Source organism: Sylvia atricapilla, chromosome 3, assembly GCF_009819655.1.
Source record: "Sylvia atricapilla isolate bSylAtr1 chromosome 3, bSylAtr1.pri, whole genome shotgun sequence".
Taxonomy (NCBI): domain Eukaryota; kingdom Metazoa; phylum Chordata; class Aves; order Passeriformes; family Sylviidae; genus Sylvia; species Sylvia atricapilla.
The window spans coordinates 81,315,580-81,338,271 of record NC_089142.1 but is presented as its reverse complement, the minus strand read 5'-3'; the positions used below and the strand labels follow the sequence as shown (position 1 = coordinate 81,338,271).

The following is a 22,692-nucleotide window of genomic DNA, read 5'->3' as shown; positions in this document are numbered from 1 at the left end:
TCAGTTCTCTTAAAAATGCCCTCTTCTACACACTCCTAGTAGCTCAAAGGAGGTGGTGGGAAAGGCAGGGAGCAGGTGTTCTCAGCAATAGTGAAAGCTGTATTATTCCATGGAATTTGAATGTTACTCAGCCAGGTCTTTTAGTCAGGTGTAGTTCTCAGACAGCACTGAGGTATGAATATGCACGGTTTGGTAAGCTTAGCAGTTAAAGTCTAGCTGCAGGCAAATTTTGTTATTTTTCTCCCTGATTTTACTTTATCACCTGTCTTATGGAATTAGAACAGAATTTGGAAATAGTTGGGTACCACTGAAGGTGCAGTTCTTCTACAAATGTGACATTAATAAAGCAGCTGAATGTTTTTCAGTCAGTTCGATTAACTGAGGTTTCCATCTTTCCAGTTTCTCTGTTTATCTGCTGTTTCTTCAATGTCCAGATTATGAGCACTCAATGGACCTGCAGTATCTGATGAAATGATAGCAAAACTGCATGGAAAGCATGAAACAGTATTTCAACATTGCTTTGGCTTAGGTATTTCTTTTATCATTCCAAGGCCTAAAATTCCAAGGCCATTCCAAGGCCTTCATTTTCTAGCCATGAAAATTGCATCTCCCTCTGTTCCCCACAAAACAGTGACCTCTCCATTAAATGGTGTGTATGTTCTCCAACAATAGTTTTGTTTTAAAATGTTGGAACTTCCTATATAAAGGATGGATTCAGAACTTACACAGAAATAAAAGTACCCCCAGGTGCTTTGACCCAAGGCCTAAATAACAATGTAACTGATGTGACTTAACAGATAATTTAATCATATTTTTAATAAATGGTACTTCTTATATGAGAAAAGCTTAGGAGTAAAACACAAGCTTCCTGAAAATGAAATAACTGGAATATATTTAAGATCCGAGTGTTCATCCATCTATCCAGGGCAGGTAGGTTACCTCCAGTTCTCAGCTGACATTTAAGATGTGGACGGTCTTCATTAAATCTCTGGATGAATCTGTTTTAGATCTTCTTTCCATTGATGTAATGGTGGTTTTGGAATTAAAAATGACCAGACAGCAACAAATTTATTTAAAGAACATTTTGACATAAGGTCAGCACACTGGTTCTCACTGCATGAGCTCATGCAGCCATGAAATCATTTTTAGGATCACAGCTTAAATTTGTAAATGCATTTCAGTGAAGCCCTTCCAATTACATTAGCTGCAAATGTATCCCAAACCATCTTGATTTCTTAATGTACATCCTTGATACAAACTTTAAGAGATGTTACTACTTACCTCATCACTGTGTCATTTCTCCAACAGTGGAAAACAAGTACTTGGCAGCATGGACACCTTGGATATAATGAAATATTTAATAAAATAGGAGATTGAGCAAACTGAATGAAGTTCTTGAATTTTCAAAATGCTGCTTCTTTATCTAGAGAGCTTGTTATCTATGACTCAGTCCCATCTAAATTTATGTTCTTGCTGATCTACAGTGTCTGCAGCTCCTCAACTTTATTTATTTATTTATTTATAATGAAGACAGATAATTTTGGGACTTAAAATTTTTTACTTACCTGTTCCTTGCAGACCTGTTATGAGGATGATAGGCACAAAAACAGCATCATTTGGGCTGTTGTCAAGTATTTGGATCAAAATCTTCTCTATCAGGAATTCTTCGTGGGATCAGTATTCTTACCAGATTGTTCTCAGTTAAGTACATAGTATTTTAGAGTAATTAATTTTTTTAATTAAGTGGAAAAGTAATAGAAATTTCAGGTAGGAGATCATTGAAGCTATCCTTTTGTAAATGACAGCGGCAGAAAAACTCATTTTATTGGTCTGTTAAGACTGAAAAATACTATTTTTAGATTAACAGATATACCATGAAGAGAGTTAACAAACTAGAGGTATTTATTCTTCAGATACTATAAACCTGCATCTGTATCAGTATGATTCTAGTAAGAAAACTCTGATTGTCAGCCTTAGCATTTCTTACAGGAAAGTAATTTGATTATTTTTGTCTGGTTCTCTTTGACTAAAAGTTTAATGGCATGATAACTTTGATTTTTTTCCAAGAGAAGATGACTAAAATGGCATGATAACTTTTCAGCACATCAAAAAGAGATTATTGTGCAGTTTTCTGTCATTGTAAGGCACTGGCTTTTGGATTACCATCACAGCATTGTATCGAAGATACATGGAATTCCTAAGTGGAACACAACTGTTACTAAGAAAAGTCCTTTTATTCATTATTCTAGCCTAAGGAAATCTCTTAAAGTCTTTTCCCATGGTAGTTGCTCCTCTTTACTTGGCTATCACATGAAAATCAACAGGTGCCATCCACTCAACAAACAATGGTATGGCTTTTTGGCTGAGTCACCTGGTAACTGTACAAAATACCAATCTCAGTCCATTTCTATGAAGTGCAGAGTTCAGTGGACCAGTGCTGGACATCATCACAGCCATGTCCTACAAAATTCTCGTGAAATTTGACAGATCTTACTCTATGATTTTGATCTGCTTTTCTCTTCAAAAACCTTTCAGACAGTGCAGGACCATATGGAAAAAATCTCTCAGACAAAATTAGCCAGTTCCAAGGCCACAATAGATATCCATTGGAACAGGGCTTGCAAGATGAAGCTATCAGGCCTACTGGACACTCAGTCTTATCTATTGATACAGTTCATGTGACACAGAAGTGGATCCTAACAAGGCAGCTTGGTGACTGCTGTGCACAGAGCAGCAGCTGAGGCACTGCAGACAAAGAACAAGAAGCAGTCAGGCAGAGTGGGGCAGAACTGCCAGCCCGACCAGTGCACACTGCAGGCAGCCAGACCAAGAGTATTGCCAAGATTATTTTCATAGAAGGACTTGATAAATATTTCTGCTAATGACCTCTAGGTACCATAAAAGGGCATACTGACAGTGCCGTGAAAGGATGTCAAGGCACTGAAACAAATTCCTTGTTGATCCTTTTTAAAGAAGCCAGGGCTCACAGAAGACTCTACCTGAGTACCATTTCCATATTGAATCAGCAAGAACCATGAGAAAGAAACCCATTAATCAATCTTCCAGTGTTCTTTCTGCCACAAGGCCTCTGCATCTTCCCTGGCTGACCCAGAAAAGTCTTGTGTTACTACCCCTGGCATAGGCAAGAGAATTCTCCGTCCAAATGGGAAGACAAGCTGAGCCTTTGACCTTTTTTTCTTGTCAGACTGTGGGCTGTTTAAAATAGAAGTGCACTTTAATATACTGTAGCTATAAACAGATCTGCATGACTCAAAATCAGGTCCAGCAACATACCTTATATGAGATAATGACTGAGCTCAAATGCAAAACCAAATTATACAGGAGATGGAACCAGGACAAGCTAACAAGGACATGTGGGGACAGAACCGGGAAAATCTAAGCTTTGTTGGAATTGAAACTAGCAAGGAATGTGAAGGGTAACAAAAGATGGGTTTGTAGGTGCATCAATAGCATAAGGAAGAAAACGGAAAAGGTGAACCCACTGCTAGATTGGGCTGGAGATCTACTAACAAAAGAGAAAGAGAAGGCTGAAGTATTTAGTCTTCCCTCAGTCTTCATTGATAAATTCAGTTTTACCGGGTCTCCATTAACTTTAAATTTTATGGAGTTACTACTTCCAATACCAATGGATCCAAACAGGGACTCCTTAGATAAGCTGGACATGCACAATTTACAAGATGAGACAGGATACCTTTGTGACTGCTGAGAGACCTGGCAGATGCCATTGTAAGGCCACTCTTAATTGTCTTTGAACAGTTGTGATGATCAAGGGGAAAAGGCAATCAATAACAGATGGTTTTAAATGCTCATGAATTTCTTGTGCCAGATTTCCACATTTTTAATAATGTTTTAAGAAAATTTCCAGAAACTGCACCTCTCTGTGCAGTTTCTAAGGCTACTCTGACTTCTCATTTATGGCTGAAAATGGGTGCTCTTCTAATCTTACTGTTTCTGCACCTTTGAAAATGAAAGAGATAATAGCATTTGCCATAAAGACAAAGAAACCAGACTGCTCTTTCAGTGTATTGCTCCAATACAAGAATAGAAACATGTCACTGGATAAAGTAAATGTAGCACAGACTGGTAAACAATGACTTTGGTTTGTGTTCATCTCTGAGATCTTCTGTGTTCCCATTAAGGGCTCAGGCCCCTTGGTTTTCGGTTTTACAGTGCAGAAGTCCCTGGGTTCACACATTGTGCTGCTTTTGTGGGGACAGTGCCCACAGCTCATCTCTGCCCCTTGACCAAAGAGCGGGACTGACCTCTGTGAGGATCTCTGAGTGTCCCTATAGTACACTTCCTCACTCTCCCAACTACTCAGATAAACGCAAACTGCTATAGCACACACCATATATGGCATAATTTTCTGCAGTATTCACTCATGCTTAACATTGCTTCTGACACTTACCTAATCAGTCTTTTGGCTCAAAAGAAGGATTTTCTTGCCTCTTGCAGACAACTGCATGAAAAGATAAGCTGCATCACTGAGCTAGTCAGAGTGGTGATACTGTGTTATTCCTCCATCTATTAAGTCTAGTATTTAAATGGAAAAATTCGATTTTTTAAGTCAAATAAATGACACTTTTGGGATTTATTCTTCACAGACCATGAAATTTCTCTCCCCTGTCACTACAGGCTACAAGTTATGTTTTCCTCTCCTTCTGCTTTACACTGCATCTTATAGACAGAGAACAAACAAGAGAAAATGAAGACTAGGTGATTTGTTACAACTCATTCCAACAGTCTACTTCTGTCTTCCAGTTAATGCTTACTGTTAGTTGGAAATGGAGCCCCTGTCTTTTCAGGTAAGGTTTTTGACCTCTGCCTATTTAAGAAACAATCATATTTTCCTCAGTATTCCTCAACATGGAAGCTACTTTTTCCCAAAAAACGTTTTGCTTTAATAACCACAACTTTCCTAGCTTTTAGCCAAAGGAGCAAAGAACATTACCCAGTGGACTTATGGACCTGTCCACATATTTTACTGGCAAAGTAAGGCCTTACTGCCAACCTCAGGTTCACACACAGGTCCCTCAGGTGCCCGAATTACATATTCTGACAATCAGGAGCCAGACCTGTTTTAAGTTTTTGCGACAGTACCCGTTTCCTTAAACCAGAGATCACTCCCCAAAGCAGGAATTGCTTTTTTACCTGTCTGCATCAGCTATGCTGTAGTACTCGAGGGACAAAGCCGTTCTGCACACAAAATGGAGCTCAGCAGCCAACCGGAATTTTAGCTAAGAAAGAGGGGCTAAACATCTAAATGTCTATAGCCAGAAATGATAGTGGAAGGCAGGATACCCTTGGAGTGGGAACATCCTCTCCTGCAGCACCTTCCTCCGAAGGACACATCCACAGCCTGCCGTGAACATCTTTTTTAAAGTGCTATGAAGGGGCACGGCTTGCATTTATAAAATTGAGTCTGCTGGAAGAGAGAGTGCATTCCTTTTTTTTTTTTCTCCTGCTTCTCTCCAGCTTTTAACACATAGATTTTTGTTTTGCTTTCGCTTGACAAGGTTGCAGACGAAGCATAGATGGCAAGGTAACTCTCGGGAGGTGCCTGCCGCCTCAGAAGCGGCCATGCCTTCACCAGCATCCACATGTGTGTTATCCCCAGCCCCGCACGGCTCAGGCGTTCTTTCTGCCGAGCCACTTAAAATTTCTGTTCTTCACTGAACTCAAACGTGAAATGGCGGTGCCGAGGGGTGCTGCGAACGCGGCCACCACACGGAGCGGGAACTAATTCTCCTCTGGGAAGCAACAACCTCAGGCGCACGAGTGGCGGCCGCGGGCCGGGGCAGGCGGGCAGCGGGGCAGTGCCGGGTCCCCAGAGGCCCGAGGGAGCCCCAGCAGCGCTCTCCAGCAACCCCGGACAACGCCAAGGCAGCAGCCGGGACGAGGCAGGGAGCAGCCCGGGAGGCAGGCCGCGGGGCGGGCGGGGGCAGCGCCGGGCACGCCGGGAGCGGCATTCCCGCCCGCATTCCCGCGCGGCGCGCCGGGAGCTGTAGTCGCGGCCGTGCCGCTCCGCTCGGGCGCTGGGGGCGGGCTGGAGCGGCTCCATTTTGCGCCCGTCGGCGGGGCTGCCCGGCCGTCCCGCGGCCCGGCCCGGCGCCAGGCAGGGCGCGGCCCGCCCCGGCGCCTCTCCCGTCCCTCCTCCTCCCTTCACTCCTCCCCGCCCGCCACCGGCACCGCCGCCGCCACCGGGGTGGGGCCCGCGCCCGCCGCCCCCCGGCTCCCGGTGCCGGCCGCGGGCTGAGCGCGTCTCCCGGGGGCGCGGCCCCGTCCCTCCGCGGCGGCGGCTCCATGGTGCCCGCCGCCCCCCGCCGCCCCGCAGCAACAGGCAGGACGAGGAGGAAGCGGCCCCCGGGGGTCCGCAGCGCCCCGCCGCCGGCCTGAGCGGCGCCGCCGCCGCAGCGGGAGCGACCGAGCGGGCGGGGGGCGCCCGCGGGCCGCCGGCGATGGCGAACCAGCTGGTGATCCTGAACGTCTACGACATGGTGAGGCACCGGCACGGCGCGGCTCCGGGCGGGGGGCTCGGCCCCTCCCGGCAGGGCGGCGGCGGGGAGTGTCCTGCCCTGCCGGGGCCGGGGCGGCGGCGAAACTTTGCCTGCCCTTGCCGTGGCTGTCCCCGCGGGAGCCGGAGCCGTGGGCGGCAGAGCGGGAGCAATAACGAGCCCGGGGAGGGGAGGGAAGGGGGGAGCGAGGGCGGTGATTTGGGAGGTCTGACGATTTTTACAGCCCCTCTGTGACCTGCGACAAAAGTTTCCCGGGCCGGGTCTTCCAGTGACAGGTGCATTCGCTCCCTGTCGCGGGGGAAACTTTCCCTGGGCTGTGCTGCTCCCTCTGCTACTGCCCCAAAACCCAGCAGCAGGGAGGCCCTGCCCTTCTGCTCACGAAAACCACAAAAGGGTCCAGTTTTCCAGGAGGGTGGTAGTTCGGGATATCCTCTGTCTCTGCAAGGATAAGAGCTTTTTGGCACAGTGTCAGTAAGGTGGTTATTTTTTTCTAGAAGATCCATTTTTTAATAGTTTTGTTATGGCTGCGGCTTGGTATAAATAAAAGAATTGCTCCAGCTTGATTTGCAGCCGTATGAGCTCACCTTCCTTCCCTCCTGGATAATCTTTCTGTGGCACCTACAGCAGCTGTGGTATTTTCTTATGTTCAGCTGGAAGCTGCTCAAATGCCATGGTAACAAATGAGGTGTAAGTACCTGCATGGAACAGGCGGTTCGGATAAGTAATAAGAAAATATTAAACATTAATGCCTTTCAACTGCTGGAAATCAGAATGAGTGGCAGTAGTTTTCTGACCAAGTTTGTGAGTCTGCTGATAGAGGGGCAGTAAGATGGAGAACTAGCTTCAGGTGACAGTGGTTGTGTTACTTAGCTTATTTTGGATAGGCTTTCCTACCACACCACCATTTTAAAGTGAACCTTCGCTGTTCTGAAGGGCTGAAGGTATATAGTGTAGTGTCAGTGACTGCTGGAAGTGAGAAGATACAGCTTGTTTTGCTTGGGAACAGTCACATTCAAATACTGAAATGTTTAATAGCAATCAGTAGGGAGTAATTTGGCTTGAAATCAAATATATTTGCAATATCATAGCAACTTGCCTGATTTTTGTCATAATTTTCTTTCACTCTGATACTTACCTTAGAAATCAATGTCCCTTTTTGGGGGGATCTTTTGCCCACTCCTGTGTTTGAGCTCTCTCTCCAGTGAATATAGCCTGTTACCTTGACTTCAGTTTGCTTCATTGTAGACAGTGAGGGGAGACTGGAGACAGGAACAGTCTGTTCACTGTGATTTTATGAGAGATGGGAGAAAAAAGAGGGGTCTTTACTCACCTGGTTGAGCTCATATGTGATGCTAATACGACAAAAAGTCACAGTGTGTCTTATTTGTACTACACTTGAGGAGGGGAGGACGCCCCGTCACGTGCATATATATGACTTCTCTGGACTACAGTGTGAATATATATGTTGGAGATCTCTTTTAGCATAAAAAAAGATGGTTTTATATATATTATCTATAAATATTTGTACAGAGAAAGAAGTAGGACTTCAGTTTCATGACTCTTACATAAGAATATCTTTGAAGTCAAGGCTTGACGCACTTCTGACTCACTGAAATGGAAGACCCACTGCTCTCACAAAGACTTGCTTAATTGTGCAAAGTGGGCTGTGAAACCTTACCAGAGTGGACTGACTCCTGTGTAAATGCCTGCCTGGAAAGTAGTGTCATGGCCTCTGAGAAGCTCCAGTCTCACTGTGATGGTAGCACTGGTGGGGTATGACTTCAGCATGCTGTTTCTCTTTCTCTACTCTTTCATTCACATCATCCTTTTTTTTTTTTTTTTCCCTCCAGAGCTGAATTGCTTTGATCAGTTTTTCTCCAGCCATCCTGGGAAGGTTGGCAGTCAGCATGAGGGAAGTGAGGAAAAAAAGCAACAGGAAGGGTGTGCTCCTAAAAGCCAGTGTCCTATTTTTCCTAAGGACATCTTAGGGACTGTTGGTTATCCTGTTGTTATTACTGGGTCTCTGCCTCTGTTGAGAATTCACATAGCCTCTGAAGCCACCATCTGTGGAAGGAACTTCTTCTCCAAAAGAAGCAGCCAAGCACATTTATTTGCAGATGTTTGATTACATGTAGGAGTGACTTTAATGGTTGAAGCTGCACATCACCACACATTATACATAGTATAAGATGAAACCACTAAGGAGAGTATTTCTGCTTCAGTCCTGTTTGTTGTTTTGTAGTAATATCTACTTTATTTGACCATTAGAATAACTGTTTTCCTTCAAACTGGTGAGAAAAACACAGGTTTGTGTGGTGTCTGAAAGATAACACCAGTGTACATTCTTCATCAAACTCCTCTGCTAAACCACATCTCAGTCCATTTGAAACCAAAGCCTCGCTTTCATGTTGCATAGCAGTTTTTACTGCTTGTACAACAGTCTGCTGAAATCAATGGTACTGCTTTATTTGGGGGCACTAGGAGTGGGTGGAAGAAGGGAGGAGTCTTCTGTAAAAGCAGTTTTGAAGTTCTGTTTATTCACCAAACCATGCCAGCTGTTTATTTGAGACATTAGCAGGTTTGCTTTTTGCTTCTGACATTCCATTTCAGTTGGAAATGAGTTTGGGATTATTTTGTAGTTTAGGTTTGGGAGTTTTTGTTTCTCTTTTGGAGCAAGAGACCATTGTTGTTCACCTGGTTGACAGAACCAACTGTTACTGTAATAACAAACAGCTTTATTTTAACCTGAAAGCAAACTGTGGCTTCATTTCCCAGGCAGCTGCTTAGATATGCAGGGGAATGCTAAGTGACCTTGCTACTGTTGGAACTCCTTACAGGACTGAGCTGGTTGTTTTTGGAGGACATACCCTTGCAATGTCCTTAGTGCTTGAAAGAGTGAAAGCCTTTGATTACAGTCAGAGTGTGAGGGGGATGCGTCTGTTGTAGAAGAAAGACAACTTTTAAGCAGTGGTAACTTTATGGAGGGAGAGAAGCTTAAGGGTGTATTTATGTGGTACAGTTCAGGCCTTTGAACATCTTTTATGATCATTAAAAAGGTAGGGTGAAGGCTTTGATATATTGTGTTTTGAGGACTGGAGTACTTTATAGCTTCATTTTAACTAACTGCTATTTTTAGGAGTCTAGGTTTTTTGTGCCCAAGTAGTATCCTACTTTTTCCCTTGTCAAATAAGGTGATAACAAGCTAAAGTATTAATGTAAATGAAAGCTCTGAAGATATTTTTGAAGCACTGGGATTAGTGTTTTTTCTTTCATTGTAGTGACATGACTTTATTGTGCATATAGAAAAATACTTCTCTAATATTTTCCTTATGATAGATTAGACCTGAAATCCTGTTTTACAAGAACTGACATATTGCAAAATATTGAGGGTATGGGATTGCAGCATACTACTATGGCAAAATCCCTATCAAGACTAAAGGAAATCCAGTTTGTGTAATGGGAACAAGGATGTAGCATTTGGGATCAGTTTGGGCATGTTACTGAACCAGTGAGCTATACAGGTGTAATTTAATTTACAATCTTTTTTTTGTAAGCTATATATAATCTTTTCAGCTGCAGCCAGATTCAGCACTCTTCGTTGCATTTGTCCTGCATTTCTTCCTTCAGTGAGATAAGGTATTTTGTTCAATGAGTAAGTGGGACCAGCCTTCCAATAGCTCATCCAGATTAAGTAATAATTAGATATAATTACTGTTCCTAGGGGGAAAGTATTTCTGCCTCATTGAAATTCTTTTATCTTCAATTAACCTGTTCTGCTCTTATTGGAAATATGAAGCAAAGTGCCAGCTTGCTTTAGGCACTTCTTCCAAAGCTGCTGACTTTGGTTTCCTTTGCCACCAGTGCTCACTTTGTGCAGTGTAGTGAGCCCCAAGTGTTTAGGTGGCACCAGTAAGGATAGGAGCAGGCTGTGCTGAATACCTTGTTGGATCAGCTTTCCATCCTGTTCATCTGCTTCTGTGCGGATCAATGGGAAGGCTTGGTGACTCACTTTTCTCCTGTTCTTTGTGTTTGGTTTCGTGGGATTGTGGGTGGGGAGTATGGTGAATCTGTCTAACAACCAACTAGGCTTTATTCTATCCCCCTGCATGTGGGGTAAGTTTTGTTCTGTTTTCAGAGAGCAGCCATAACCTTGCTTGGCATTAACAGGTCCAGTGGGTACATGATATGTAGGTTGTTTGGATTGCAGTAGCCAGATTCTGAGTTTTCTGGTCACAGGTGCCCAGGAGAGGGACAGACTAGAGCACTAGAGACCCTGTCTAGGTCAGTTCTAGATAATTTGGTTCATTTGGATACACCTTCCCGTTAGGCAAGAGTACTTTATTCCGGTGATGACCAGCTGTATGTTGACTGTGCCTACGGTTTTGACTATAAATATAAACCTGAAACTATTTTGAAACGATGAGCTGGTAACTGTGGGATAGGAAGGGCTTCAGAACTGGAACACATTTATGTTGCAGTAGTTCTGTTTTCCTGGGGACTTTGATTTCACCTTGTGAGCAGAATCAGTTTTTTAATTCTCACAAACCCACTGAGATGAGTAGTCTTCGCATACTTCCCCTTTCTTGCCCTCTTCATATTCTCCCTGTTGTATGTCTTTCTATACAGAGTAAATTAACACTGTGTATTTCTGGATGTAGTTTGTTCATACAGACTTGCTCTCTGCTCTTTTCTGGGGGGTGGAAGGAAAGAACTGCTAAGCCCTTTAAATAGACTAAGGTGATGATTTAGTGTAGTCACTCATACCCTTCTAGCTAACAGCACTACACTGACAAAGCCAGAAATTAAAGTAAATGGTAAAGTTTAGTCTTAAGCTAAATAAATTTAGCTTATAAATTAGTAAAATTTATCCATGGATTACAATTGAGCTTTAAATAAATATAAGGCACCAAATCTGCCTTCTCTTAATTCATATTGACAAAATTTCCCACACTTGGCTTGTCTGTTTGTAACTATTGGCATGACATGCTCTTTTTGCCATTTAACTTGTTTTCATTTTTATTAATAGCTTGTCAACCTGAGGTTTTGTGTCTCATTTTTATTGGGAGACAAAAAGCTTACATGCTGTGTTTGCGATGACACTGTAAATTACAGACTGACTCCAGCCAGCACATCTTCAAGTGTGACACCTGCACCCTTCTACGTTTTTATCATCGGTTGTGCTGCATGGTGGCTTTGCATCAGAAAACACTGATTGTGTCAACTGATCATGGTTGTGTGAAAAAGATAATTTATTTTTTTCTGACTACTTGCTAAACCAGTATTAATTTACTGGGGGTACTACCTCAGCCTGTGCCCTGCCTGCCAGCTGACTTTTTGAAGTCTGCATTGTAAAAGCTCAGAGAGAAACTGTGGGAAAAAAAATTCCCGTTTTTGGAGTAATTGACAAAATGATGTTTTCCTTGTATTTTCCTGAGGTTTTTCTTGCTAGCCAATTTCGGTTTTAAGGACACAACTGAGGCTTTTTTTCTTTTTTAGACTTTGTTTCAGGTTCCTTCTCAAATTGTGTATCATTTGAAATCTTTTACTGCTTGGAGACTGATACTTTGAGGGTGGTGATGTAGACAAGGAAGGAGTACTTTGAGGTTTTCCTTTTCCAGAGTTCTGCCTCTTTGAGGTCTGGAGGGTAACAGTTAGCTTCTGATAGACACTTGCTGCTGCTGCACTTTCATAAAAGAAAAAGCACTAAAGGGAAGTTTCCTTTCTGTGCTATTTTTTCCCTTCCCTAAAAGTTTTTCACTTCTGATTCCTTTTGAAATGTATCTGCTTTCTGTTCGCTACAATACAAGTGATATATTGGAAACAAGTGTCAGACCTGCAAAGGACTTAAACCGTGTTTGGAGCCCCATGCATCAGCAGCCTGGAGGGAGCTTTGTCTCTTGTATGGTGACCTCTAATTGAGTATTCAAAGACAAAATATAATAAGGTCATTTCAGTCCGTTTCTGAGTATGTCTTGTGTTCACCTGTTCTTAAGCAGGTGTGGTCATTTCTATTAATGACAGTCAGTGTGTGTATCTCACAGTCTTACATTCCAATGTACTTTGAAGATAAATGTGCTCCCTAACATTACGGCAACTGATTCTAGAATGTATTCCCCCTAATGGCAAACTTTACAACCTACAGCTTGTTGATAAATAGCAGGTTGTTCTGGATTTCACCCAGGTACAGACTCCTTGGCTGACAAACTTTGACAGCACTAAAACACTGGAATAGAACCTAATGGAATTAATTCACTGTGTACAGTTGGAGAATTTTAGTGACATTCTGTCCCTGTAAACCAGGTTGTGCGGTTTCCACTTTGTGATAGGGTTTAATACTTTGTGATAGGATTTAATGCTTTTGATGTGGGGGACAGTCTGCTCTGAGAAGATAAATCCGTATTGCAAACTAACTACAGTTTTGGTGTGTTGTGGTTTTTTTTCCTTCTTTTCTTTTAGTATTGGATGAATGAATATACTTCTTCCCTTGGAATTGGAGTGTTTCATTCAGGCATAGAGGTGTATGGCCGAGGTATGTACAAGAAAAGCATAACTTACTTTTTGTCTCAGTAATACTGTTGTTTAAAAAGCATTTTTCAGGTAGTGAGGAGAGCCTAGCCCCTGAAACCTATTCATCTCTTTTCTCATCTATTCTGTGGAAAAAACCCTTGGTAATGGATTTTTAAAAAATCTGGTAGCTGTTTTGCATTCTTTTGTATAAAGCTATGCAACTATGAAAAAGTGTGCAACTTATTCAGCCAGGCATAGAAATCTTCATTTTAGGTTTGGAAATACTTAAAAAAACCTACATAAAACATATATGTGCTTTGTTTAAGTATCATTGAATCCTTTCCTTAGTTTTCTATCAGCACTTAGTGCAAGGAGTTAATTTTTGACTACAGGAACAGATTATTCTGTTGTTTTTGACAACAGAATAATCTGTTGCAGAGAGGTACCTAAAAGTGCCCGATGCTCAGGAAAAATTCTCTTCCATTTTGGTAGGTTGGTTTGTTTTAGAGACAGTTTCTTTCAAAGGCATCCCATGGATACTGTTCATAAAAGATGCCCTTGTGATAAATAACAGCAGTGCTTTTCAGATGTGCTAAATAGGTTGTGCTTGGCTGCTACAGCAGTCTGTTCAGGCCACTTTGAACCTGCATTGCAGCCAGAAGGTGTTTCTGTGCACATCATAGCCCGGGCTCAGGTCTGAGGTGTTTCTGCCCAAAGTATAATGACACTGCAGGGTGATGGTGTTGCTGCAAGTAGTCCAGTTAAAGAAGGAAAATCTACTGCAGTGGGGTTTTTTTTTAATGTGTTGGGAAGTGAGGGGAAGGAGCAAAAGGCAGGGCATGCACACCAAAGACCAGAGTTACCTTAAACTATATTTCAGCTATGGTAATGGTCACATTGGATCTGGTTTTGCAAGTGTTACCAGAGCAACAAATTAACGCAATACAATGCTTATTGTTAAAACTTTTTCTTGGATTTGTTTTAATCTGGCTCAGAAAGACCTGAGTCTTAATAGTGCTGTGCCTAAAACCCAGTTTTTAAGCTGTGCCAAATACATGTGCCTCCCTTCCTGTTGAGATCATAGCAGCTTTCTCATATAGCAGGTCATGCCCCTGCTAGAACAACGACTTGCATTTTTCAAGGCACATCAAACCTTTTATTTATTAACCTGTTGTAAAAAAGATTATCCACAAAACTGAGTGCTAGACTTGGGTGATGTGTTAGGAATTTTGAGGAAGGGAAGTGTGAAGTCATGCTTAAAGCTCTTCATTACACTCTGGGTGTGGCATGCCCTGTTATCTTACAGACACAGACGGAAGCTACAGCACACCAGGATACTTCTATGTAGTGTGAGTGCTTAAGCCAGCAGATGCTATGTGCAGACTTGAGATGCATGCACTGGTTCACTTTCTTGTTGCAGTAAAGAACTTGTGACAATTGAACTCTTCCAAGTCAAGAAATTTAAAGAACCTATTAGGCCACTACTCACTGCCACACTGAGGACTGTAGTGTACACTGAATAGAAGAGCCATCAGGCCTCTGAGGATGCAGTACTTTGAATCCCCAATTTAGATGTATGCAAGTGGAATTCTAAAGACAAGTATGTATAAAGATGTACAATTTAACTTGTAAAGGCTCACTTATACAAAGAAAACAATATGGACTTACTGCAAAGTTATTCAAGTTAAACCTGTACACTGATGCAGGAGACTTTCTGTCAGTTTTTACTTAGGCTGAGTAGTAACTGACAAAACTATTGATTTCCAGCTCATTTCATTTGCTCCCCATGTAAATAGCATGTCTGGTTGCTAGCATTAGATCCTTGTGAAGTCATCTTCCAGTCAGTGAGCTCTGCTGTTTTTTACTGTCACCAGATGCTGATTTTGTTAAATCTGAGCTTTCTCTTTCAGAATTTGCCTATGGTGGTCATCCATACCCTTTTTCTGGAATATTTGAGATTTCACCAGGAAATGCTTCTGAGCTAGGAGAAACATTTAAATTTAAGTAAGAAAGATTACCTATTTTCTTGCTCTTTGGGAAAGCATATGAAAAAACCAAGTTGTTGCATTTAGTTTTGAGGATAGATGTATTGAATTGTACAGGATTTCTGACTTTCTGAGAAATTCACGTGTTTGCATAGAAATGAAACATGGACAGAGGTGATGAGGCAGTGAAGTGTCTACAGCAAAGAACTTTTTTTAGCATACCATTAAATTCCTGAAATGCATACAAATTTTATGGACTTGTGGCTAACTTTTATTACTCACACAGTGTAATCAATGCAGTAACGTTTTCAAGATGGGTAATCAGCAAGGAAACATAATCTCTCATGATAAAGATGAAAGTAGTGACATAAAATGGAATAGAAAGAACCTTTGTTGTTTTTGGATAACAGAAAGATCTTGCAACCCACAGTGGAGTAACTTGAGCCATGTATGAACAGTAGTCACCTATATCATGGGAGCCTGATCACCTTCTACTCTCTGTTTCTCTTCTAGAGAGGCTGTGGTTCTAGGCAGTACTGACTTTATGGAAGATGATATAGAAAAAATAGTAGAAGAGCTTGGAAAGGAATTCAAAGGAAATGCTTATCACCTAATGCACAAAAACTGCAATCACTTTTCTTCAGCTTTATCTGAGGTAAACAAACATAAAGGTCTATAGAGAGGTGCTTTACAGGTGGCTACAGAGCATCCTCTCCTTCTAGTACTTTGTAATGTTTGGTTTAATTTTCAGCTTACTATCTCTGTTGCCTTGAGCAAATGTCATCATTTTCAGGTTGTATTTATGCTTATGTCCAAAGCACCAGATTTTCCTGCTAAATATTGTTGTCATACAATAGCTTGTGCTAGAGCAGAGGTACATTCCTAAAGACATACCTAGTAAATAAAGTATTAATACTTTACATTTCAAAATAATTTTAGTTGGTTCAGGGATGCTACTGAAGATAGAACTACATGCTGTTTTTATCAGATTATTTGTATTTCCCCACAGAACCATCTCACTGTAAATAATTTTCAAAGTTATGACCTAGTGTTAAAGAATAGCAAAGGCATTGAAGTTATCCAGATAATGTTAATCTTCTACTTGAGAGGCTTTTGTCAAGTTATTGCTTTGCCAGCACCTGTGTCCTGCTTGTGTAGATACTCGAGTGGTGCTGCAGAGTATCTGACCTAGGACTCAAACGGGCTTTGCTGTAACATGATCAGTCTGCCAATATGATTGAATGCCTGATCATTCACATGTGTATCCACACAAGGGAAAGGGTCAGGAGCAAGTAACCTAGGACAAAGAGGGAATGGAAACTTTGATTTTCATTGATAGCTGACAATCTCTGCTTGCCAGAATTGATTCTAATGTTTCATTGAAATGCTCCAAAACAAGGATGGCTATTTTTCCCATGTGAACTTTCATACATTTTAATTGTTTTTTTTTCAAAATTAGTTAATGCATACTTACTGTATAGCCTATGTTTTTATGTAGACTGATCTTCCAGTGGTAGTGAAAAATTTCATTGAGATGATGATTCATGTGCAGTGCTGGTACAAGTAAGTAGGGTGAGACATTGACAAAGCTGCAGTTGGTGTGAAATCTGGCCTATATGGCCAGGGTTTTGCCATACTCTTCAGCTGCAGGGTCATATTGTTTCTGATTTAGGTCTTGTCCTGTTTAGTGTTCAAGTTGACTATAAAAGTGGGTATAATTGAAAGTTAAATGCTGCTCAGTAACAGCAGAGTAATGCTTATGTTCTCCAGATTTGCACTGTAATACCAGAAATGAAATATGGAGGTAGTTAAGTAAAATAGCTCACTCCTTGAATAGTGACAACAGAATTATTTAATGACTGATGTACAGTAAAAATAAGTAAGTTACGCAACTTTATAACTTTTTGAGGAGTTGAACCCAGCTGTGCACTGGATAGCTCCTCTTGTTCCAATGAACCAAAGTGTGTGCTTGGCCTGTGTTGTAGGATAGTGACGTCTTGTGGAAGTCATCAGAGGCCACCACAGTAAAGAGCCTCAGATGTGTGTGTAACTCCATACAACTGTGGTATTGACACTTGATTTCAGGGTGCTTTTTTGTAATAGTGGGATTTCTCTTGCAATTAGCACTGAATAGAAACCATAGCTTAAGTAATTTCTGTGCCTTTTATAGAAGTTTTTCAAAAGAGTTGGGATGGTTAGGCTTTTCAGGACTTCTACGAAAATCACAGAACCAACCATGTGTCCAACTTTCACGATGGAATATAGGTGTTTTTATAGGACTTGGAATGCTGCCTTTACTGATGGAGAAAGTTGTCATAGTTCAGCTAACTTGAGTGTGTCTTGATTGACATTTGTGATATGTAAACTGTAAGGCTGCTTTTGCTTTTAGGTTACAGTACTGCAGTTTCATTACTGCTGAATTCAGAAAACAAATTAACCCTTTTCTTTTTCCTTCCCCCCATAGATTCTCTGTGGAAAAGAGATTCCACGATGGGTGAATCGCCTTGCCTACTTCAGCTCTTGTATACCCTTCCTGCAGAGCTGCCTGCCAAAGGAGTGGCTGACTCCTGCAGCCCTCCAGTCCAGTGTTAGCCAGGAGCTACATGATGAGCTGGAGGAAGCTGAGGATGCAGCAGCATCAGCTTCCTTGGCAAGCTCGGCCTCTGGGTCTAGAACTGGACGCCACACCAAATTATAAGTCCTCCTCCAAAGTAGCAAATGGTTTGAAATACTTCAGTTTGATCTCTTCAGCAATTGACTTCCTGACAGAACATGAGAGCCAACTCTAGAACATTGTTTTTATATGCAAAAAAAAAAAAAAAAAAGCTCTCATCAACCCCTGTTTCAGCTCAGGATTATTAACATAGTGAAAGGAATTGCTGGGAGAAAAGGGAATGATTTTGTGTGAAGCCACCCTTTTCATTTTCACCTGTTTGGTAGACCTGAGTTTACTTAACATCTTGCATAAAGCAGAACTTAAATTATTTGTTTACAGTATTGTGTACTGCTGTTTACAAGTCCTGTAAGGACTCCTGCTACCATGGAAGAAGAAAGAATTTAAGTTTGATTTAACTGTTGGTACAAATCAAAAGCAGTGGTATGATGCCCTGGATGAACTTTCCCCTTTGTTTTCAAGATATAAGGCAGGAGAACATTAAATTGAGGAATGCCAGAAACTGCAGAATACTATATATGTGAACAGGGTACTGTGCACTTAAAGTGGCTGATGTAAGCAGGTAGATTCCAGGATGTAGGGAGACTGGTTTGGTCTAAAATCTGTTCCTAGAAGTATGACCTCTACATTAATGAAACTGTGGATTTTTGCACATATGAAGGGAAATTTCTATCTCATTGCAATGCACATCAATCCATTTTTTTCCCCTCAATTCAGCCATGTAGTTTTCATCTTATCTTGTGTCTTTACTTGCAGTTTACTTCAGGATTTAAACCTGTGACTGACTATCATCTGCTAGAAACATCAACAAATCTTTCACTTCTTTGCTTTACTTGATTTCAAACTTGTATATATAAGTTAGTACTTGTATTCCTTTTTTGTTTGTTTGCTTCATATAGTTTGGAATCGTGTAAAACAAGCCATTTTTGTTTGGGGAATGGCCTTTGCTTCCTGCTGCTGATTTTCCTTCATTTGAGTTTGTAAACATTTGTGTCCCTCTTTTTCTGAGCTATAAATTACTGCCCAGTTGTGCATATCCGCACAAATGATAGAAAAATCCTAATTTATTTTCCCACAATCTCTGTGGCATTAACTTTCTTATCAGATGTAATGAAGAAAACCTGAAAATTGCTTATGCACCTGCGTGTTTACACAGCAGAACCCACTAATCTGCACACATAATTATATCTGAAGGTAAGAGATATTATTTTCTAAAACACAGAAGTATGTTTGCTGGTAGATTATAATTAGAGGTAAATTATAATTAGTGATCAGAATATATAATGGAATGCCTTATTCTTGTTAAAATACCAAGAGAATGAATTGTTCTTCCAATCATTAGTGTAAATTAGTGAGGTTCTATTGTGCACATAAGGCTACAGTAGCACAAACATGAGGGAGGTGAGCTTGAGTATTTTCTAAGACTTGCTGCCTTAAACTAACAAAAAACATACCATCCCTAAACTGATCAGCTCACAAAGAAGTGTGCATTACTAGAAATACAAATGATTCCTATGAGTTTTATTTACAGTCTTTTGCTGGGTTTAGTTTTTCTGTTGAATGAAATACTGACTCTGCAGTTTCTGCTGTTTAAAGAAAAAAAAAAAAAAGTCCTCTTGGGAGGCAAAAAGCTTCATGTTATGAATGCTCCTGGCCGTGGGTAATGGTGCCAGTGAACCCTACGGGAAGGTGCAGTTGCTGTATCATAGCAAGAATTCTTATGGTTGCCAGCTCCAACTTGTGTTAGAAACAAGTGGAAGTTTTTCTGCTGCCACCTGGGTTGAATCCTTCATCCGACAGACTTTAGGTTTTCACTTGCCTTCTGTGATGCAGTGTAGTACAGAGAGAGATGTGCTCAGTTCTGGGGAGGGGGAAAATCAAGTGAGACTCTTTCTGGAAAGAGTGAGATACTAGTAAAAGCCTCCATAACTGTGTTTTGGTACGTGTTTTAATAATCTCTTCTACCAAGTGGGAAATGCTTAAGACTGGTGAGTCTGCCACTAACTTCATTCTCTGTTTGATCTCCAGAAGCTGGATATACTGACCCTCCCTGCTGAGTGCTTTCCACTCTGAATTTGAGTTCTCCTTTCCTTCTTTTCCCTGTAGTGAAAATGAATATGGTGGTCTCCAGTCAACTCTCAAGCATTACAGAACTGAATCTCACACTACTCACAGCTCAGACAACAGGCTGCAGACAGGTCATTTTGTCTCTGCTGTGCAGCTGTGGTAGTAGTAATGTGACTAAGTCTCTTGGCCAGGGCAGGTCCTTTATTTCAGCTCAGGGTTGAGGCCACTGATCTAGCAAAGTACTGTAGCTTTTCCTAGACTTTAGGAAAAATAAATAGAATGAATTTTCATTGCTACCTTTTATGTACCAAAATCAGCTTTTTAGGCTTCTGATACATCCAGAGCGCTAGGTCACAAATCTCTACACCTTCATTAACACACACAATTACAGCATGTACAATGCAAGAACGTGACAGATCACAGCACAGTTTTTATTTAGAAGTAAAACTAAGACTATTTTTTATAAAGCAGACTGGAAAGTTTGTAACAAAAACATTCATTTTATTGGTAGCTGTACAGGTGAAAATACTGTCTTAAGCTCCATAGCGACTTTTTTGTTTTTTTTGTTTGAAAACCATCCGTTTGTAAATCCTGTGAGGAAACTGACACCTGAACCCTGAAGGTTGTTGGGTATTGTATCAAAGCGAGCAGTACTGTAACTTCAATTGTGTGCTGTCAGCTCAGCCTCTGCTGGATGCCTGCAAGAAGTCACCCTGCCAGTGGTTACTCTGATTTGTTAGCAATAGAGCAAGTTACCTTTCACCAGCATTACTGCCAAGCAGGGATTACTTTAGCCTACTAATGACCACACTGTGCTAGGACTAGAACACTTCAAAATGCTGTGAGAAAGCTGGATACCTGTGGAGTCTTTTCCATCAAAACGGGTAGAAAAATATCACCACTTCAGGGTTCTGCTCTGTTTACTTTCTCATTCTCGTTTAATTTTCTGTGAGATAGTACCTTTGATATGTATTACATTGTTTGACTCAGTCATTTTATTTAAATGCCATTTTCTGTTCAGCAAGCCAAAAAAATCCAATGTACTGTCAGTGTGCACCGGTAACTTCAGAGTGGCTTGGTAAAAAAAAAAAAAATAGTTGCATTACTTCTAAAATTTGCAATGCAATTCTGATCACTATTGATAGATGATAATTTTCACTGTTGGAAGTTGGTTACAAGCTGAATATCCACTGATGCATTTTTTGTAAACTTGTATTCAAGTTTACTACATAGTATTTGTATAAAATTCAAAGAATTTTGACTTTTGTTACCTGTACATGGCAACAAGTTGTCTAGCATCTTAAACTTAAATCCATCAGTTTATTAAAAATACTTTTGTAAAAAAAAAAAAGCTTGGCTCTGTGTGTTACTCCCCCTGTACCTACAGTTTGTTTTGGCAATGCTACCCAAGCTGATGCTTGGTTTTGAACGATGGTTTTGAGGACAGTGAGACTGTCCAAGGGTGTCCTGTAGTTAAGCTTTAGGCTGTTAGGCTGACATGAGCATCAGGCACTGTGGTTTGGTTTGTATGAGGCATCTTCCCCAAATATCCCAAGCTTTGGCACAGAGTTGGCAGCAGCCCTTGACATGCTTTGCCAGCACTGAAGGTTGTTGGCACTGGAATTTGCCAAGGGCGGATGAGTGTGTGTGTTTTAACAGCAGAGAGATTCCTCTGCAAGCTGAGGGCACCGATAAATGGGAGTGCTGTCGTGTGGCTGTCCGAGCTGGTGGTGTCCCTACCCATCTCTCCCCACAGCTGGGAAGGGGATGTGTTTTGCCATGTAGTGCATGCTGAGCAGGACTGTCCATGCTAATGAACATTGCCTAAGGCATGACCTGTTGGAGAAGCTGCCCAGACACAGACGTGTTCCTTTTTCTGTGTTTCCCTAATCACCAGCAAACCTGCCAAAGGAGTCTGAGCAACTTGTAAGGAAACTTGACCGTAGTTAATCAGTTAAAACTAATTTGAGTTCCAAATGAAGTCACTTTTGGCATCCAATGGTCAGGAGGGCCTACCAGCTTCTAGGAAGGTGATCAGTACACAAAAGTACCTACTGCATTGTTTCCTAGTGGGTGAGTGGCTGCATTTAATGGAGCTGCTCTTGAAGAAAAGATAAATGTTCCAAATGAAATTGTATTTTCTAAAAGTTTCTTCAGCCATGCAGAAGTATATGACAAATTTATCATTGGAACAGCTTTGCAACAGGCAGAAGTTTTTTATGGCTATAGCACCTTAGTTCTATCACCCACTCATAATAAATCCATTCTTTCTCAGTGCTTCAAACAGTGCAATGGAAATGACTATTGGACAGTTCCTGATGTTCTCTGAAACTCTGTGGTTTGATCTAAATCAGATAACAAAAAAACTTCAAACTTAATGTAACAACTTGTCAGGGAAGCCATGGCAGTTCTTTGGAAAAGCAGCTGTGCTCCACTGGCAGCTCCCATTCCCACTGGGCTAGAGTAGGGATCCTGTATTTTTCACATGATCTGGTCCATTAAAATTAGCATATCGCAAACTAAACCATGAAGATCCTTCACTGGCACAGTTTTAGCTTGCTTTGGGTGTGACAGAGGCTACATTTATCTCTGGGTCTCTGTAGAGGGGGACATTGCTCATACCAGAGTGGCTCTCCACCCCATTCATCTCTGAGCAGCAGCCTGGGACACATAGAACTAAGGGAACACCAATCCTGCCAAGTTTAAGATGGGTGGTCAGTAGTTCTTCTGGTCTTTTGAAAGTTGTTGATCCTGAAATCCTCAAAGCAGCAAGCCTGCTGCACCTGCAGCTTACCTGCTGGGCTGCCTCCAGACCATGTGTTTGTGTGAAAGGAGAGAAATCACTGTTAGTGTCTCTTAAACAAAGTGAAGGTGAAGGAGGGGCTTCATGTGTGCCCTGCAGGAGATGTTTTTCATGGGCTTT

At 41.5% G+C, this 22,692-nt stretch overlaps 1 protein-coding gene across 3 annotated transcripts; it reads left to right on the top strand.

Annotated features, from left to right (window-relative positions):
- Window positions 1-6,071: 6,071 nt before the first annotated feature.
- On the top strand, window positions 6,072-21,120 carry DESI2 (desumoylating isopeptidase 2). Of its 3 annotated transcripts, none has more exons than XR_010743262.1 (6): window positions 6,072-6,518; window positions 12,993-13,065; window positions 14,954-15,047; window positions 15,542-15,683; window positions 17,493-18,896; window positions 19,809-21,120. XR_010743262.1 is itself a non-coding variant. In XM_066315960.1 (5 exons), exons 1-5 carry the CDS (start codon window positions 6,480-6,482, stop codon window positions 17,724-17,726), a joined length of 582 nt encoding a protein of 193 aa, XP_066172057.1. In that variant the 5' UTR covers window positions 6,072-6,479; the 3' UTR covers window positions 17,727-21,120. The 3 variants fall into 3 exon arrangements, 1 of the variants encoding a protein (XP_066172057.1); XR_010743261.1 differs by having other exon boundaries at window positions 19,731-21,120; XM_066315960.1 differs by having other exon boundaries at window positions 17,493-21,120.
- Window positions 21,121-22,692: the final 1,572 nt, after the last annotated feature.

Bases quoted from the DNA above. Each gene is read 5' to 3' on its own strand.
- DESI2 (XM_066315960.1), top strand. From the start codon at position 6,480: ATGGCGAACCAGCTGGTGATCCTGAACGTCTACGACATG. The intron at 6,519-12,992 runs GTGAGGCACCGG...CTTTTCTTTTAG, and splicing joins TCCTGAACGTCTACGACATG to TATTGGATGAATGAATATAC. The intron at 15,684-17,492 runs GTAAACAAACAT...TTCCCCCCATAG, and splicing joins TTTCTTCAGCTTTATCTGAG to ATTCTCTGTGGAAAAGAGAT.